The sequence below is a fragment of the Cervus canadensis genome, chromosome 14 (genome assembly GCF_019320065.1).
Source record: "Cervus canadensis isolate Bull #8, Minnesota chromosome 14, ASM1932006v1, whole genome shotgun sequence".
Taxonomy (NCBI): domain Eukaryota; kingdom Metazoa; phylum Chordata; class Mammalia; order Artiodactyla; family Cervidae; genus Cervus; species Cervus canadensis.
The window spans coordinates 20786658-20806511 of record NC_057399.1 but is presented as its reverse complement, the minus strand read 5'-3'; the positions used below and the strand labels follow the sequence as shown (position 1 = coordinate 20806511).

Sequence of the window (19854 nt, the reverse complement as noted above, 5' to 3'; positions counted from 1 at the left end):
TGGTGAGGAATATAATAAGGGCAGTGGTGGCAATTATCTTGCAACCAAGAGGCACTTTCAGAGGACAGAGGTCAGCTAAGCATGGTGGCTGAGCAAATACAAAGAATCTGGTTCTTTAATGATGTCATTAAGCTACTGCACCAAACTCGAAATCCCTGCTTCCTGATTTCTTAAGTGATAATTAGCTTTGTGACTGCGGTTCACTGGGCTTTCTTTTCTGTAGCTAAAAACATCCCATACTAACACAGACCCTTTCTCACTGAAAAGTAACTTCAGGATTTACAGGTTAAACCCATCTTTTTAAAGGAAGGTTCGTTTTTTGCCTGTTTGCTCCATTAGTCTTTTGGATACAGTGATCTGTCACTTTATAGTTCATTGTGTGCCTTCCCTTCTACTGAAAGTGAGGTGCTGCTGAATGAATGGAAGTGGATAGGTTTTCCTGCCATGGTGGATGGGCAGCTCTTTGGATCTGTTCAACATGAATTCTCCATCTTTCAACATCTTTCTCTACTTTTTCCACTTTGGAAATTCCTATCCAAAGGTGTAAACATACCACTGTCAGATGTGGGAATGTTTTGGGCCATGATGGTCTGTGAAGTATTTATATTAGTTACCCATGAAGAGCTTGCTAATTAGATAGGAAGGACCACAGATGCTTGGAAAGCTGTGTTCTAAAATATGTGTGTAGTCCTGGCGAATGTGTCTGTGGAATGCTGAAACGTTACTGTTGGATTGAATTGTGTTAACATTACTGCTTTCATTAGCAAATGGAAAACAATGGGTTATAAGAGTCCTATTCCAGTTTACCCTGAATATGCCATTATAAGAGCTACTATAAAGTTCAGCTATGTTTGTATAGCTACTTTTCTGGAACTTTAACAGAAGGAATTCTGTAGGACACTTTTAAAGCTAGTTTCTTGGTTAAATTCTTTAAAGGAGTCAACATTTTTTATTAATAAGGAAAACGTTAGCAATTATGCTTACTAGTGTAATACAAATGACTTCAAATGACTTGGTTTTCTTACTCATTATACTTTAGGCTCTGGAGAGAGTCTCACCAGTCGAAGAGGCAATCTTCTCTGTAGGTTCCTTTATTGAGTAGCTAATCAAATGCATTATGGAATCCTTAATCTTTTCTGAAGCATCTACACTTACCACAGGAGAAGAAGCACTAGACATTATTATTGGTCTGTTCAAGCAAAATGTTTCATTGTCCTTTCAAGCCACTTTGTAGGTTTTATACTCGTTTACATCTTCAAGTGGACAATGAAAGCAAAGATGTCAGGGAGATTCAGATGATTACTTTTACTTAGTCTAGAAGGACCAATATAAAAGCAGGCTTTTTAGTAGCAATCTGAATTGATTTGGCTGATTGTCAGAGGTGAGATTTTTTTTTTTTGGCTTTGCAACATAGATTTATTTTTCTGTAGATGCATCATAGTAGTAGCATGTGTCACACTCTATTGTTAAAGGTTTGTCTTAGAAAATGTTTTGATTTTACTTTGTTTTTGAAATGTGAAAATATTTCTTGTTTTACTTTTTAAACTTTAAATGATAATAGGCCTGAAATTTCAATTTTGCTCTAACTTACTTTTCTAAGGCTAGGATTTATTGTCTGATACCTATTAACTGTAAAATTGTGAAGAACTTAAGGTATAAATTTAATAACACATTTCATTTGTTGCTATCCAAGTTCTCTTTTTTATTTTCTTTGTTGTTGTTCAGTCACTCAGTTGTGTCCAACTCTTTGCAACCCCATGGACTGCAGTACGCCAGGCTTCCGTATCCTTCACCATCTCCCAGAGCTTGCTCAAACTCATGTCCATTGAGTTAGTGATGTCATTCAACCATCTTATCCTCTGTCATCCCCTTCTCCTCCTGCCTTCAATCTTTCCCAACGTCAGGGTGGAGTCAACTCTTCACATCTATTACCATAATCTCTAATTATATTGTTTATCTCATTTAACTATTATCTGTCTACTCTAACTTGAATGTAAACTTTTTGAAGGCCACATCATGTGTTTTCTCATTCCTTGATGTAAGCTCAGCATCTAGAAATCATTTAATTAGCATTGGAAAATTAAAAACAAACTAATAAAACATAAGTGAACGGATGACATGTTTTGACAGTTAACAAATTTAGAGAAATGTTAATGGATCTGCCATTCATCTAGTTGTTATGGGACAAAATCATTATATAATAGATATATGTCCTTCAGAAGGACTTGCAGATAACTCAACTGGGACAAGTGTGAATTAATTACTGAATCTTACACAGAAGGTTGAAAATTCTCCAGCTGTTCATGTGAATGAATGAGCCGTCTTAAATTTCCGTGTCAGTCAAGCCTTCAGATGTGTGTAGCCTCAGTGAATATCTGACTGCAACTACATGGAGACCCCAAGGGAGAGCCACCCAGCTGAGCCCTGCCAACCCACAGAACTATGTGCCATAATAATTTTTTCAGCCATTCAATTTTGGGATTTTTGGTTTGTACTATACAGGAAAAAGAAAAAGTTAACAATATAAACTACATTTGTGGATACTAAGGAATTTCTCTCCAAGCAGTACAATTATTTTTTGATTCATTATAAATATCAGATCTCTTCTTTGATTCTATAAAAACATAAAGACTAGATTATATCTGAGGAATTAATGTTACCAGGAAAAAGGAAAGATTCATGGGTGCCCAAGTGGGCTATTGTATCGACAGGAAAGCAAAAGTGAACTCAAATTTTGCCTGCAACTAATCATGATCGTGTGAGCTTTGACCACCCTGCCTCTTGTGACATAATCACTTAATTTTAAGAATTTTGACACAATGATAATATTAATCCCTCTTCTCAGTGTTTCTATACTACAATTATTATAGATTCCTTATAGAACTAATATAGTTGAAATAATGACGTGTTAAACAGCACAGTGAAAATCCTTCAAAACCTTCAGGAAGTTGAGTCAATAAATCTCATATATCCAGAGAGAAGCAAACCTCAAATCTTAAAAGACTTTTAAATTCTATATCCATTAATTTTTATATGTAAGTCTAACAGACTAACACATCTTTTTTGTCCTTTTTCAAGTATCAACTTTCATCTCCTTTCTTGAGGCAAAAATTAAGGAAACCATTGTTAATATTTAAGACGAAATTTATGCTGCTCTCTGTGTTAACTTTAAATACATAGAGAAACTGAAGTTTATGTTCTATTAGGAAAGTTCAAGTGGTTCTTATTCTGGAAAGGGATGAGCTATCTAACAGCTCTGGACATGACTTGACTATGCATAGCTTCACTGTCATGCAGATTTGACCCTCTCTTCCTCTTCCACCCTTCTTTATCCTCTCCCTTATACATATGTTTCATTTTGTGACTTGGTCTTGATTGAAAATATCCTTTTGAAGAATTGACTTAGGGATGTGGAAGTGTTCATAAGTTCTGCAGGATCCTGGAAAGGTACACCTCCTTCAAAAGAAATTTGAAAAAAAAAAAAGAACATTAAAATATAATAGGCCTTGGAAGGTAACCTGCATGTATTGTCTGTTTGCTTCACTGTCTACCCATTCTTGTCCCTCTGTCTGTTTGTCCATTCACCTGTCCACCCATCCATCTAAGAGAAAATGATTATGTGGTCAAAACCTGATGGCAGAACACTTGAAGGTTTGGGAAATTCTTGAACAGGTTTATGGTAGTTCTTCATTATTTTTCTAACTGTAAAATGGATTTTTTCCTTGCCTGAAAAGTAGCTGCCTCTACTATTACGTTTCAGAGAATATTGCCATTTATGAAACAATATAAATGAAGAAATATGACATATTAGTTAGGGTATTTTCCCATATCTTCAAATAATATTCAGATTTTTCCTCCTTGACCTTAAATGTCTCTAATATTATTTTTAAAAATGTTATCTGTCATTTCTTTTCAAAACTTCTGTGACTTTGAAAAAATAGAAATATTGGAGCAACTGAGTTCTAAAGTCAGTTGGTTAGGCTTATCTGAAGTATGCAGCATCCTACTCATTGGAGGTCTTTCCCTTTTCTTTACAATCTATTGACTTTTCTTCCTGAAATCTTGAAAAAAGAAGAGACAGGAGTTTCTGAGTCAGATTTCTACATAAAGGAGACAAGAGAGTAAAAGAGTTCTACGCAAGCAGAATTTTGTAAACTGTGTAAACAAAGAAGTTACATTTTAGAAACAAATGAGGTTTGTTTCTTGCTAATGTTTGCATAATTATTAAATAATGCTGAGTTGCTTCTCAAATTCATTTTCTTGGACTCCAGTGTAGGAATTATTTCTTGGCTTTATAGGCTCTTGAGGAAACATTTCAATTGATACCATCCCTAAGCAAACACAATTTACTAATTTACTAATTGCACAGTTTGGACAAAGAATAGTATGTTATGAATATTTGGTACTTGATTCATAATCAGGAAGAGTCATTTGGTAACACCAAATGTCTCCTCAACTCATGGAAGAATTTACTCCATGACGTAGAAGAAAAATAGTATTAAAATTAAGTCATTGACCAGATACCAGAGAAGGGTCAAGAAGTGTTTACTTAGAAGCATCATACCCTATACTGTTCCAGAGGAAACAGACTTGCATCCCCGAATTCCTCTCCAGCCAGGAGAAACTTCCAAACAGCCTGTGAGGGGATAATGGCTTATGCGTCACAGTGTTGCCTCTCTTCTGACATCTGCCAAGAGTGTTGAACATCATTAGTGGGGCATTGTATACTCAGTACCCCCAAATGGATGTCCTTTCTATTGGAATGTAATTGTTAGTTTCTGCTGCACAACAGTGTCAATCAGTCATATGTATACATATATCCCCTCCCTCTTAAATTTCCCTCCCGCCGCCCCTGTCCTATCCCTCTAGGTCGTCACAGAGCACGTCATAGGTCACATGAGCTCCCTGTGTTATCCTGCAGCTGCCCACTAGCTAGCTGTTTTACACATGGGAGTGTACACGTGTCAATGCTACTATCTCAATTCGTCCCACTCCCTCCTCTCCCCCGTCCCTGAGTCCACACATCTGTTCTCTCCATCTGCATCTCTATTCCTGCTCTGCAAATAGGTTCATCAGTACCATTTTTTTAGATTTCATATATATGTGTTAATATATATTAATTTATCCCTAGGGCTTCCCTGGTGGCTCAGATGGTAAGGAATCTGCCTGCAATTCGGGAGACCTGGGTTTGATCCCTGGGTTGGGAAGATCCCCTGGAGAAGGGATTCCAGCATTCTGGCCTGGAGAATTCCATGGACAGTATAGTCCATGGGGTCACAAAGAGTTGGACATGACTGAGCGACTTTCACCTCCATATACAATATTTGTTTTTCTCTTTCTGACTTTATTTCACTCTGTATGACAGGTTCTAGGTTCAGTCACATCATGGGTGACTCGATTTTGTTGCTTCTTATGAATGAGGAAATATTTCGTTGATGGTCCTTTTTTCTTGTATAATTCCTCGTGAAGGCTTTAGTCCTTGCACATTTCCTATTATTTCTTGAATCTTTTGGTATTTTTTTAACCTTTTGTTGGTAAAGTTGAATAAGCAGATGCCCTATTATGGGCCATGAGCAAAAGAAAAGATTTCTAGATCTCATTTGAACCTTTTCTATTACCTCCATTTACGTCTTACCTATGTAAATTTTCTTCTGCATTTTATCTCAGAATTTACTTCTGCCTTCTCCCTCAAATGAATATCAATTTATACATTGTTGAGTATTTTTACTATGAACTCCAGAGGTTATTAAAATTCGTAATAATGACTTCATTACTACAAGTAGCTTGAAATTTCATTCAGAAGATAAAACCTATATAACATCAGAAATTGCTGATATGAGGCTGCGTGGGATGAGAAGGAAAACACTGAGCTTCCCGGGAAGGGAATGAATCCCAGGGAACTTGGAAGTTGCTTTCAAACTGTATACTGGATGCATTAAGTGTTCTTACTGTGCTTCCTCCTTAACTACAAAACCAATTCTTTTTCCCTTCTAGATAAGCCCTCAATAGTTCACCTTGATTTGCTGATTTCTCCCCCTTTCTTTCTGGCTTGACTTACTTTCCTCAGATTTATAACTTTATGTGTTAGTTAGTTTTTGCTGTATAAAGACCACTCCCAAAATTTTGTAGTGTAAGAGAACAGCTGTTTGTTAGATTTATGATTCTGCATGTCTGAAATTTGGACTGAATTTGACTCGCGGATACATCTGTGAGCCATTCTAGGTGGGGGCTAGCTCGTCTGGCGTGAGTTTAGCCGGAAGAGTGTTATCCGTTTCATATAGTCTCCCAGCTTCTAGCAGGCTGCCTTGCCTTGTACACATGGCAACCAGGAAGAGTTACAAGTGAAAGGGTGTAGGAAGTATGGGAATGGAGCGCTGTTACTTCTGCTGTACTCTTTTGACCAAAGCAAGTCACCAGGCCCACCCAGAATCAAAAGGTGAAGAAAAACCCTCTTGATTCGTGGGAAGGGGAGTACATGTGCCTTAGGCACAGGGGGTCGCGGAAACTGGGTCCATGTTTGCTGTCAGCCACAGGTGGTAATGACCTTGAATTTGCTAAGACTGTTAAATTTATATATATATATATATATATATGGCCCTTAGGGAATTCGCACTTTGAGGCAACAAATAGCACCAGACAGTGTATGTTCATTGCCAGCTTGTGAAGCGGCTTGGAGGCCAAGATGTTAGTGCTTTATAGATGTGAAATAGATTTGAGGTGGGAAATGACAGTACAATGCCAATATTTAGGAAGAATTCACTCGTGGATCTGGGCAGAAAGGAACTTTAGATCCGCATATCCTATCACTATAGGCGACTCCTGTCTGGATGTTATTTAAATTTCCATGTTTCTAAAACTGAACTCACTATTTTCATTCTCCAGCCAAATTTCCCCCTCTTCCTGTGTTTCTTTTCTCAATAAGTGATCATTTGCTCTGTAGTCCAAGCCAGATATTTGATCTTTCTTGATTCCTCTCTCTTCTCTCACCATATTCATTCACTGTTGTTATCAACAAATCTGTAGAATGCCTACTGTATATCAAATACGTGGTTTCTATGGTCCCACTAATCTACACCTCTGTCATCTCTCAAACACTAGTTCTCGCTCCAGGTTTGGTCTCCATGCTTTCCTGTATGTTCGAGAAAACCCGCAATGACTTAAAACTCAATCTGTTCTTTCCGTTGGTATATAATTATTGAACTTCTGTGTGTTAGACAATGCAAATACAGAAATAAACAAGGCAAAGTGACTGCCTTCATGGAGTGTACAATCCAGTGTGGGAGACAAACAGGAAAGAGACAAATTGATCGACAGTATGGTAGTCAGGAGTGCTGTGAAGAAAAGGAAATCAGAGTCGAGGGCAGAGAATGACGCAGAATGTGATCTCAGATAGGTTTACTAGGAAGAGCCTCTCTTAGGAGGTGATATTTGGGCATGAGAGAGGGAGCCTCGCAGATTCTGAGGAAGAACATCCGCATGTGGGAGAACAGTAAGTGTCAAGGCCTGAGATGGGAGTAGGATTGGAGAGGGAGAGGAGAGTGTGGTGGAGTGGAGTGAATGGGAACACATTCCCCTGACTGGGTTCCATGTTCCCACAGTATGCTGATAACTCCCGTTACAATACTTGTGTTTTTGTAAAAAAAAAAAAAAAAAAAAGAAAGAAAAGTAAGCTCCTTGTTTGTCTGTCATACAAACTGGACTTCAAGGACTTGAGTGTAGTAAATTGTTTTAATGCCAGGAGGATAGATTGAAAATCGAAACCGGGTTAAAGATTAAAAGTAGTGGATCAGAACCAATGACCTGAACTGCAAGGTGCCGTGAAAATCAAAGGAAACAGGAGAGAAGGAGGTGTGGTTTAAGATCCAGATTTCCAGATCTGAAATCTGGATCTGGTTTTTTAATATGAGTTATTTGAGAATAGTGAGAAACCATAGTACATGCAGAGGACCACATATGTAAAGGTAAGCTTGGTCTTAGTGTTGCAAAAATGGGCAGTAAATTTCAGAGATTGGTTACCCTTTATCATCCTGGTCAGGTAATATAGCTGAAACCAGTTCTCCAAACAATGACAAGACATGTTGAAATTCCTTAAAGGAAACCAGATTTGTTATTGTTGCTGTTGTTGGCTTATTGTTTTTGCTTTCTTAAATGTTTTTAGTACTGAGAGTTTCTAATTCAGGATGTGTCAGGCTTGGAAAGATTCAAAGAGGATCACAAAATTTACAAATGAGAGAAAGCCTGTCCACTAAACTAAATCCACAGATCATTCAGTTACCCTTTGGCGGCTCTGTGAAATTCATTTTCTTTTCTTCTAAAAGACTAATTTTTAAAGAGAAGTTTTAACTTCACAGCAAATGGAGAGGAAGGTACAGAGATTTCCCACATACCACCTACCCCGACACATACACAGCCTCCCTCAATATCAACATCTCCCTCTAGAGTGGTACATTTGTTACAGTTGATGAACCTGCATTGACACATCACATACCCTAGATCTGTAGTTTACATTAAGATTCACTCTTAGTGTTGTTCATTCCGTGGGTTTAGACAAATGTACAGTGACATGTACTCATCATTATAGTTTCATACGGAGCACTTCCACTGCTCTAAAAATCCTTTGTGCTCTCCTATTTGTCTCCTGATCCTCAGTCCCTATCAACCACTGATCTTTTTACTTACTCCATAATTTTGCCTTTTCCAGAATGCCATATAGTTGGAAACATACGTTTCTTAGCCTTTTCAGATTGACTTATTTTACTCAGTAATATGCATTTAAGTTTACTCCCAGTCTTTTCATGGCTTGCTTGCACATTTCTTTTTGAGCACCAAATAATATTTCATTTTCTATGGTACCACAGTTTATCTATCTAGTCATCCTGAGACATCTTGGTTGCTTCCAAGTTTGGGCAATTGTGAATAAAGCTGCTATAGCATCCCTTTGCAGGTTTTTATGTGGAACTAAATTTTCAGCTACTTTAGGTAAATGCCAAGGAACACAATTGCTGGATCCATATGGTTAAGAGTATGTTTGGTTTTCTAAGAAACTTCCAAGCAATCTTCTGAAGTGACTATATGATTTTAATTTCTACCAACAGTGAATGAGAGAGTTCCTGTTGCTCTATGTCTTCACCAACATTTGGTGGTGTCAGTGTTCTGGATTTTAGCCATTCTAATAGGTGTTTTAATTTGCATTTCTCTGCTGACATGTGATTTGGAACATCTTGTCATGTGCTTATTTACTTTATGTGTATCATCTTTTTCAGTGAGGTGTCTATGAAGGTCCCTGGCTCATTTTTTAACTGAGTTTTTTTCTTCCTGTTGAGTTTGAGAGTACTTTGTATATTTTGAACAACAGTCCTTTTGCAACTACTTTTTCCTGTCCTGTGGTTTGTCCTCTCCTCCTCTTGACAGTGTCTTTCATGGAGCAGAAGTTTTAAATTTTAATGAAGTCCTGCTTTTCAGTAATTTCTTTCATGCATTATGTCCTTAGTGTTGTATCTAAAAACTCATCAACATATACAAGATCATCTAGGTTTTTCTCCTATGTTATCTTCTAGGATTTTGTTTTAGTTTTGCATTTCATATTAAAGTCTATGAGCTATTTTGAGTTAATTCTCACAAAAGATGTGATGATTATTATTATTTTTTTTTGTTTATTCATTTATTTGGATGTGGTGGATCTTTGTTACTGTTCACAGGCTTTCTGTGTCTTCTGCAACATGTGGACTGCTCATTGTGGTGCCTTCTCTTGCTGCAGATCACCGGTTCTAGGGTGCCCAGGCTTCAGTAGTTGTGACACATGGAATCTAGAACATGGGCTCAGTGGCAGTTGGCATGTGGGCTTAGTTGCTTTGTGGCATGCGGGATCTTCCCAAATCAGAGCTTGAACCTATGTCCCCTGCATTGGCAGGTGGATTCTTAACCCCCGGACCACCAGGGAAGTCCCCTCACTTGTGTTTTTTTGCATGTGGATGTCTAGTTGTTCCATCACCATTTGTTGAAGGGGACTATCTTAGGTCCATTATATTGCCTTCGCTCCTTTGTCAAAGATCCACCGACTATGCTGCCTCAGTTTTTTTGATTCTCATTCATCAGTGGAATTTTCGGAATTAGGTTTATTCTCATTATCCTCTATTTGGCACCTTTCTTCCAGTTTTTTCTATTAAAAAAATTTTTTTTTGGTATTAAGTGGGACACTTAAAATTTTGTAAGTGAGATATAATTTTCCACCAGTTACATTGTGTTGGCCAAAAAGTTCATTTGGTCAACCCATATTATGTGTGCTTAGTCACTAAGTCATGTCCAACTCTGCAACCCCATGGACTGTAGCCTGCCAGGCTCCTCTGTCCTTGGAATTCTCCAGGCCAGAATACTGGAGTGGGTAGCTGTTTTCTTCTCCAGGGGATCTTCCCAACCCAGGGATCAAATCCAGGTCTCCCACATTGCAGGCAGATTCTTTACTGTCTGACCACCAGGGAAGCCCCAACCCATACTATGGTGGATGTAATTCATGTTTCCAGCAGAGTTGGCGTACTAGTATAAATATGTGAAGTAAAACATGATGATTCATAGGGGGTCATTTGACCAATGTACTAGAAAATAGTTGGACACCATTCTGTCTTCCCACACCCCATTTGTAATCTCCAACCACCAGCTGAGGCCCCAGCCACAAATAAAAACTATTCAGATCATCTTAGCTCTCCTTACAAGGATCAATTGCCCTTTCAAGTATGCCTAACCTAAATCTCAAAATAATGAAGAGAATCATCATTTCATAGTAATCTATTTCTCCTTAGACCATAGGACTGCTTGGTTTTGAATCCTAATTCTACTATTGACCAGCTGTTTGACCTCTGAAAGGTTAAAGGCTGATTAAGTCCTGTGTTCTTTAGCTGTTAAAAGGAGATAATAAAAGTACCTCTCTCCAGCTGTTCTGAGTCTTACATAAATCTAGTTCATATAAAAGGATTAGTACAACACTTGGCTATGGTAAGAATCTAGATGTCAGTTCTATGTCCACTTAAGGGAGTAACAATTCTGTTTTTTTCCACTTCTTAGAACTCTTAACTCCAGATTTTACAAAGAATTCCAGGTATATTTGCATCTTAATAAGTTAACTAGATATGTTTCTGAGTTTGTCTATAAAATAGATTTTTAAATTTTAATTATTTTTATTGAACTATAGTTGATTTACAATGTTGTGTTAGTTTCTGGTATTCAGAATATATATTTTCTTTTTTTCAGATTATTTTCCATTATAGATTATTGTAAGACTTTGAACATTGTGTTCTGTGCTATACAGTAGGACCTTGTTATTTATCTATTTTATATAAATTAGTGTGTATCTATTAATCCCAAGATCCTAATTTATCCCTCCCTTGCTTCCCCCATTTGGTAACCATAAATTTATTTCCTGGGGTTTGAGTCTGTTTCTTAAAGCAGATTTTTATATTTAATTCTCCTCTCTTATTATCATTGTATAGTCAGAGATGCAGTCTTATGAACCACTGTATCAATGACAATGAACAACAGATGTTTTCAGTGTTAACAGGCTATTGGCAGCATATAAATTGGCAGTTGATTGGAGACCTTAAGAACCTGGAAAAGTTTAAAAACAATGACATTGAGGGGTTCCTCCCAACCCCCCAGTCTGAAGAAAATGGTGGTGAGAGCATAACAAAGGTGTTTATTTTGGGTACAGACTGTTCTTTCATTGAGCAAACACAGTGATATGTTTATAAAGACATAAGAGAAGGGGACACACCCAGAGTGGTTTATAAGCAAAATAGCTCAGAGCCCTGGTATGGAAGAGGCTGTTTCTAGAACTCGCAGAACAATCTCTCTAAGACTTCATTCCTGAAAGGAATAAAAGGTTTTAAGGATAAGAGCCCTAGACAGTAACCATTGTTCCTGCAGATATTTGCTGCTTTGTGTCCTTTGTAAACACCTGGCCATCTATGTGTAGACCATCATTGAGACACAAGACATTTTTCAAAGCTGAAGGTACATCAATTTACTGTAAATACTTATCATACCTATACAGTGCAAATATGTGTTTCTCATCAGCTTCAAATAAGCTGGAAGTTTCTGACCCGTCCCTTTTGTGAATACCAGTCTAGGGACTGCATATGTGGTAACAGAATTCCAGAAACTAGTTTTATTTGTTCCTCCAGTTCTCAACATGGCAGCCTGAGAATGAGGAAGTCATAGTTAATATGTGTTCCTTTGGCCTTTGGGTGATGCTCTAACATAGATTGCTGTCAAATAAATAGAGTCCAGTTTAAAGACCATTTTGATCAGGCGGTTAAGGAAATGATTAATTCCTTTTCACTTGGGCCATGTTGAGTGGCATCAATATTTTCTTCAGTCTTTGCTCTTTGGGCACCTTGGGCATATGAAACAACATTAGAAACATGTTCGGAATCCTGGCCCACTCGAAATAGGTATTAAAAATCTAAAGGTCACATTCAGGTTAAAGGGTCCTGATTTAAGGGTCCACTAATCTTATGACTTGCAGAAACACCCCTGACTCTCGTTATCTTTTTTTCTTTGACCTTTCAGCCACCTGAAATAGTAAATTATCCATATGGAAGTATCAATAGGACATTTCCTCTCCTTCCTCTTTCTCCTGTATCATGTTCGCAGATGAAAAGAAAAAGTGGTACAAAAATATTTAATGGTGAAGTCAGATTCAACAGAAGCAGAGGTGGAAGAAAGAAACCTAATTGCTCCACTTTGAACACACATGTTTTCCATACACGGCTGGTTTTCTTCAATTTTCGTAATTACAATTTCAGGCAGCATCCTTCCACTCCAGGACGGTCATCCCATGTGTGGGTGACCCATTTCCTGTACACTTCCTTCCTCCGGCCCACTTCTTGGCCACATTAACATTACTTCATGTCACAAATGATACCACAGGTGGCCAGAACAGGTTTTGGGAAAAGGAAAAAATGAAATAGAAACCTGTCAGAGTTGCTTTCTGTTAAATTAAAATATTTGATGAGGTGCAGCCCAAACTATTGGCCAGAATGAGACTTCCGAAAAACATTGGCATTTTGGAAACCTGCACTCTTTCTTTCGTGATCTATTAACCAAGCATTAGCTGGCTGGGCTATCTCTGACGAGGTCAGAGGAGCAAGCATTTGGCAGTTGTGAACTTGGATATAAGGTGAGAATATGCCCTCACTTTTGGGGTGTAATTGATCAGCTAATATTGACTGCAATCCTAGATTAGCATTGGTTTAATGCATAGTCTTCTAGGGGCTTACAGTCAAAGGAGACAAAATTTACATACAAGTTTCAACAGTCAGCCAAACTGCAGCAGAATTCAGTGGGTAGGGGTTAGACTGTGTAGAACAAAATATATGTATGTGTCTGTCTGTCTCCATTCCCAAGAGAAGAGATAGCCAACTAGGCTGAAGAATGAGGGAAAGTTTTGTGGGAGGAAGTTGTTCCCAAGCTGTACTCCAAAAACTGGGGAGCAGGGGGAGAATGGAAGTTGGGTCAGTGTGTGCCGGGCCTCAAGTGCCAGAAGGAATCAAGAAAGTAACAGAAAGTTGCAAATGTTCATAAAATATATAAGCCTCTATTTTCAACAAAGTTGATATTATCTGTGTTGAAAGATGGGTATACCATTTGTTAGAATGAATCCATAATACTACTCAAGCGTGTTTATAATGTTCAACAAAAGGCAATCTCCTTTGAAGAATAAATTAACAAATTCATGTCAGGAGATGCTAGAGGTATCTGCCACTTGTAACCATGTGACATTGAGGGATGAAATTTGGAAAGAGGTGAGCTTCCATTTTCTTTTTGTTCAGTCACTGAGTCATGTCCGACTCAGTACACCAGGCTTCCCTGTCCTTCACTATCTTCCAGAGTTTGCTCAGACTCATGTCCATTGAGTTGATGAGGCCATTTCATCCTCTGTCACCCCCCTTCTCTTCCTGCCTTCAGTCTTTATCAGCATCAGAGACTTTTCCAATGAGTTGGCTCTTCGCCTCAGGTGGCCACAGTATTGGAGCTTCAGCATTAGTCCTTCCAGTGAATATTCAGGGTTGATTTCCTTTCGGATTGACTGGTTTGATCTCCTTGCTGTCTAAGGGACTCTCAAGGACTTTGATTTAGGTTGTATTTAAAATAGAAGCCAAGTCATGGCTACAAAGCTCAGGATGACCTGACTTCTGCTATCCCTTCTAACCTGCTACCTTCTGTGCCATTTCCCCTCACATCCACTAATCTTGCCTGGAAAATCCCATGGACAGAGGAGCCTGGCGAGCTGCAGTCCATGGGGTTGCAAAGAGCTGGACACGACTGAGCTACTAAGCAGCTAGTAAGCACAGGCACTACCAAGACGAGCTCTGAGCTCTTGGGCAAGCCAGCTCTTTCTCTTCAGCCATATCTCAATTCACATTTCACTTTCTCCAAGCTGGGGTCTTTCTTTGACCATCCTTCCGAGAGAGGTGTGTACTCAGTCCCCTCAGTACTGACTGCCATGTCACCCCCTTTAATGCCTTTAAAACATAAGGAGTGCTACAGATGGTGGTCTTTGTTTTATCATCTGTGTTTCCCGTTTAGCGAGGTCATGAAGACAGGGGACCTCCTTGTCCTTGTTCACTGCCATTCCCCAGCGTGTAATAAGTGCTCAGTAAAGTATGTGTTGGATGAATCAGTGTCAGTGGGGTCACCATTATGCCTAGAGCCTACGGAGCACATGTTCTCCTCCCCTCCTGAAGTGCTGAAGGGTTACAAAGCGGGAGGAAGATAGTGAATGGTGTGGACCTAGGGTGGCTTGCGTTGCCATGGCAGTAGGCTAGAGTGGCACATCCCTTTTCCTTTGTTCCTCCAACTGAGCCTTAAGAACCTGGAAAACAATACCACTCAGAGGGATATTTCACAGAGATGGACTTTGAAGGAATAATTGTGTGGGTTGGATGAATGCTAGTCAATTATATTGGGAAGAACTGCTGGTTAATTCGCCTCTTGATGTGTTTGTATGTTGTAGCCATTGTGGGATGAAATCACTACACATAATGAGCTAAGGTTCACTGGCTCTCCAGCCTGCCCTTCAAAGCCCTCACACACATTTTCCCGTGTCTGTCCCCCTTCTGGACTGTGCACTCTTCTTCCCTCCCTTCTCAAAGTAGTGCTGAATGACTCTGTTCACCCCCTGCAAATTATGGTGCAATACCCATTGTTAATTTACTGAAAGAAGTTTGAGGAGATTGTTATTTTTTTTCTCTTTTATGGGTTTCTCACAGCAGTGGCACACCTCTGGCTGACACTGTACAGAAGCTGCTGAGGTTTTTCTCATTTGTAGCCAGGCTTTACTAGGTGCCTGGTTAAGAAATTATGATGTTCTTCTGTTATCTAGTTTGGGTTTATAAATGAAATGCTGCAAGGCCTTTTTTATGTGTCATTAATACATGCTAACAATAAAATGGGGCACTCATTGCTCTGCTGTTGAGAGACTTTATCATGTTTTTCCAAAGGATCTATGGTATTAGAGCAGGGCAGAACTGGCAGAAGAGATTTCTGTTTCACTTGCCTTACCCACATCTCTCCTTCCTCCCTTCCCCTGTTGTCGTGTTGGAGATCTGTGCTTCTGCTTGAACGGACAGTCCACCAAATTCGTTAAATTAATGTATTGTCTTAAGTAGGTACTTCTCCCATCTCCTCTCCGTTTTTGTAATCTGCAATGTCCAATTCTCCCTCTTCACCCTTTAGCACTGCAGTGACAACACGCATCCCTGCCAGTCAGACATGAACATTGAAGGAGCCTGGAAGAGAGGCTACACGGGCAAGAACATCGTGGTCACTATCCTGGACGATGGCATTGAGAGGACCCATCCAGATCTGATGCAAAACTATGTGAGTGTTTGCTGTGGTCAGAATGCCTTCCCTCCTGGGGAACAATGGAACTCATATGAGGATGATGAAAATGGGGGAAAGCATGGAGGTTTCCCAGGTGGCTCAATGGTAAATATTCCACCTGCTAATGCAGGAGATGCAGGTGCCATCCCTGGGTCAGAAAGATCCCCTAGAGAAGGAAATGGTAACTGACTCCAGTATTCTTGCCTGGGAAGTCCCATGGACAGAGGAACCTGCCAGTCTGCAGTCCATCTACATGCAGTCCATGGGGTCACGAAAAAGTCGGGCACAACTTACTTACTAAACAACAACAAAAGGAGGAAAGTCACTGAAATACAGCTGTTATGTATTGCTCCCATCTTACAGAAGATTCACTCTCAGAGGACAGGAATCAGGAGATAATGCTATCCACTTTTGTGTGCCTTTGATGTTGTGATGACAAAAAGCAGGTGATAAAGTAGCAGAAACCCCAGCTGCTGCTGACAACAGCTGCTCCTCTCAACAATTCATCCATGCAGCCAGATAACACTCCTACTTTCCTTTATGGAGAAAGTGTACTTATAACTCTTCTCAAGTTATTCTGTGAGTCTCTTTCTCTCTCTGCCTCTCCCCTTTCAAAGGACAATAATGAATATTCTCCCCGTAGTCCTTAGGAATCAGTCAATTCCTTTGTTTAAGAAAGAACCGTGATTCCAGGACTCAGAACATACGGCGAGCCTGAGGTCACAGAGCAAGTGAAAGGATTGAGACTCAGTACTTCCACTGAAAACCACAGTCCTGATGCCCAGTACTCATGGGACACAGGTTGTTTCTGTCCGTGGGGCCTCTCGGTCCCCTTTACCACTGTGATATTTCCTGCCTGGAAATAGGTCAGTGACGCTTCTGTCCCCTACTCTCCAGACATATCCCTTCCACCAGCTTCTCCTCCCTAAGTTTGGTTACAAGTCCATAAGTATCTCCCAATATGCCATTCTCTGCTCCAAATGTGTGTTTCCTGACACCTCAGTGTTCTCCCTAAAATATTTATTTTGTCACTGAAGAGCCTCCAGTGACTCCCTAGTATCTGCAAATGTAGTTCTCTGATTCCTGTCAGGACGCTGCAGAAACTCCTGGTGGAGCCCACTCACACCGGTGCCTTCCACCTTGCCTTCTGGCCTCTTTCCTGTTGACGACTGTTTCCGCTAGAATGCTGGTATTGCTGCAAACCCATCAAGACTTCAGTCACCCGTGTCCCGTTCTATACTTCACGACTTGGTACTTTTAATTCCAAAACTTCGGTGGTGTGAGTTTCCCTATATTGTTTTCATGTTGTTATTGAAAAAAAAAAAAATTGAAGTTGGTGATTTTCTGTCAGCTTACAAATTTCCTTTCACAGCCTTGAAAAGACAAGCAGCTCTAAATCACGATGAAATCAGGACTCATATTGACCCTTAAGGAGGAAAGTCAGGGGCCAGGGTTTGCCCTGTGTTTACAGAAGAGCCCCACAGAAAATTCTAAGCTATAACTCAGAGGACTACACCTCCTCAGATTTTTTTTTTCTTCTCACCTATTGGGTTGGCCAAAAGTTTCTTCAGGTTTTCATCTAATATTGTATTGAAAAACCTGAACGAACTTTTGGGTCAACCCAATATATTCATGGTCGTTAAAGGAGCAACGTCAGCAAGCCCAGCCTATCTCACTGTGCCCTGAGCTGGTGGGAGTCCTGAGAGAGCCTTGGCCCACAGGCTCCCTAAACACGTCAGTACAGAGGATTCGCCATTGTCGCAGGCCTGCTGCCTTTCTCTCCTCATTGGTCCTCAGTAACTGGTGGACACAGCAGTGTCCCTGAGGAACCTCGTAGCGGATGCACTCAGAATGGACATGGCCTTTTCTTTAAGGTTGAGATTCTAAGGAAAGAATATAATGTCCTCTTGAAATCTGCTCGCTCTCTCTCTCTCTCTCTCACCGTTTATCTTCAGCCTGGGAAGGCGCTTGGTTTCTCCTCAGAGTGGAATCACCAGCTGTTTGTCTCTGTTCCCATCTCTCCTCTGCTCTCTCTCTCTCAAATACCGCTTCAGCTTCCCATGAAACCATTCAGGTAAAAATGTCCATATATTTTCTCCAGTGTTTCTTTCTCATTTGCTTAATATCACTTATTGCATGACTCTTAATCTCAAATTAGTTTTCCTTTTGTCAGTCAAACCTGCAAAGATTATCTTTGCAGATAAGATACTTCCAAGTCACTTCCTTGACACATCAGAAACTACCACTGGCTCACACAGCCCCCCAGTTCCTAACCTATGAAGACCTTCCTTCACTCAGGATCACCCAATATCACCTGACACTTTATCAACTTTAACTACTTTTCATCTCAGTATTCAATCCTGTTGCCCTTTTCATTTCAAAAATTCAGCCAAGAAACTTCACAAATCAATTTTTACAATGAAATATTGAAACAGTTTCTCCTAAATTAGATGATTTTCCCTAAGGTTGAAAAAGAGAGAGAGAGAGGAGGAACTGCAAATTCGTTTAGTCCTCATTTGAACCAGACATTTGAGTGGCTGCCCTCCTGCTGCCTCCAAGCACACACAGGTAAACTTCTGTCTCTTCACAGAAGAGACTTTTAGAACTTGCAAAGGAACTTCAGTTCAGACTCCTCATTTACAGGGTAGACACTGAGGCCTGAACACTAAAATGAGTTAGCCCAGGTCAAATAAAGAACAGAACTATGGCTGTCCATGATAAGAAAGACTTCTTCTTATATGCAATACAGTTTTTATAGAGCATTCCTATTCTCCACTGCATTGAAATTCATCTGATTAAATACAAAGAGCCTTAACCTAAATGTGATTGCATTCTTTACCTTTTTCATTTCTTTTCCTCCCTTGAAAGAAAATTCTCTAGAATTTACCTGTGCAGTTAGCAGTACTGGTACCCTTTTGGTTCTCCTAAAGTCAGAGCTGGTGAAAGTAGAGAAGAACACATTGGATTAGATGGGATGTCTGGGTTCCAGTCTTCATTCCATAGGCAATTTGTTTCACGCCTGTGGCCAAGTTACGTAACCTGTCTCAGCCTCTTGTTTCCTTATGAGTAAAATTAGATGATATCACCCTTCGTGCTTGAATGAACACTAAGTTGGGCTGCTTTGTATGTTTCTCTATATGGGACTTAGAGCAGGACTTACTGTCTTTATATGTCATGTGTATTTTACTTACTTCCCCCAAACATTTCAGACTCCCTGTACCTATAAGTTATTTTCAGAAATGAGAGTCTTTGATAAGAAAGCAGAAAGCAAAGAGCATTTACTTTCACTAAAACTGATAACAGAAATCATAAAGCATAAGAAAATTCAAAACACCTTAAATTAGTTCTGTCTACTGTGATATAAATTTGAATGATGGAATAATCCACTAATTTTTTTTCTTAGAAATTTGAATATTTTTCACAATTAGTTAAAAGGGCAAATAAATGAAGTTTTGGTTTCAGAGAAACTTCTGTTTCATTTGAAACCTTGACATACAGTAAAACTTTATTCTTTTGGTTGGGGCAAAAGCCTATTGGGTATAAATAAGAAGTTTTGAATTGTAGGCCCTTTCATAGTAGATAAAACATCTGAAACCAGACAAATATTGCCTCATAGAGGTCCCAAGATAACCAGATACAGTAGACTTCTAACGTTCATTTTTAATTGACTTGCCAGTTATTTGTGAATGATCTTTGTCTCCAGAAATCTCTGAATCGTAGTAATGTATTTGCACACTCAAGAAATGAAGTAAGGAATAGAGAGAGTCTACGAAGACTAAACCACTTTGCTTCTAGGTGGTCTAGCAGTACTTTGCCGAGTAGCTGGTTATTGGGGTGAAGGGTCAGTGTGAGCCATGAGGGAACAGTGGTGGCAAGGATGGACTGAGCACATCTTTGGTCTGTAGAGAGTATTTCTTCCCCTTTATGGGACAAAATATGACACTGATTGTTATTGAACAAGGCATTCTGACACCACTG

At 39.5% G+C, this 19854-nt stretch overlaps 1 protein-coding gene across 3 annotated transcripts in view; it reads left to right on the top strand.

Moving 5' to 3' along the window:
• The window catches only part of PCSK5 (proprotein convertase subtilisin/kexin type 5), a 496629-nt gene that overhangs the window by 117531 nt on the left and 359244 nt on the right, over window positions 1–19854 (top strand). For all 3 annotated transcript variants that reach the window (XM_043487117.1, XM_043487116.1, XM_043487115.1), the window contains exon 4: window positions 15730–15873. In XM_043487117.1, coding sequence (XP_043343052.1) covers window positions 15730–15873 — 144 coding nt within the window. The remainder of the gene's footprint in view (window positions 1–15729; window positions 15874–19854) is intronic.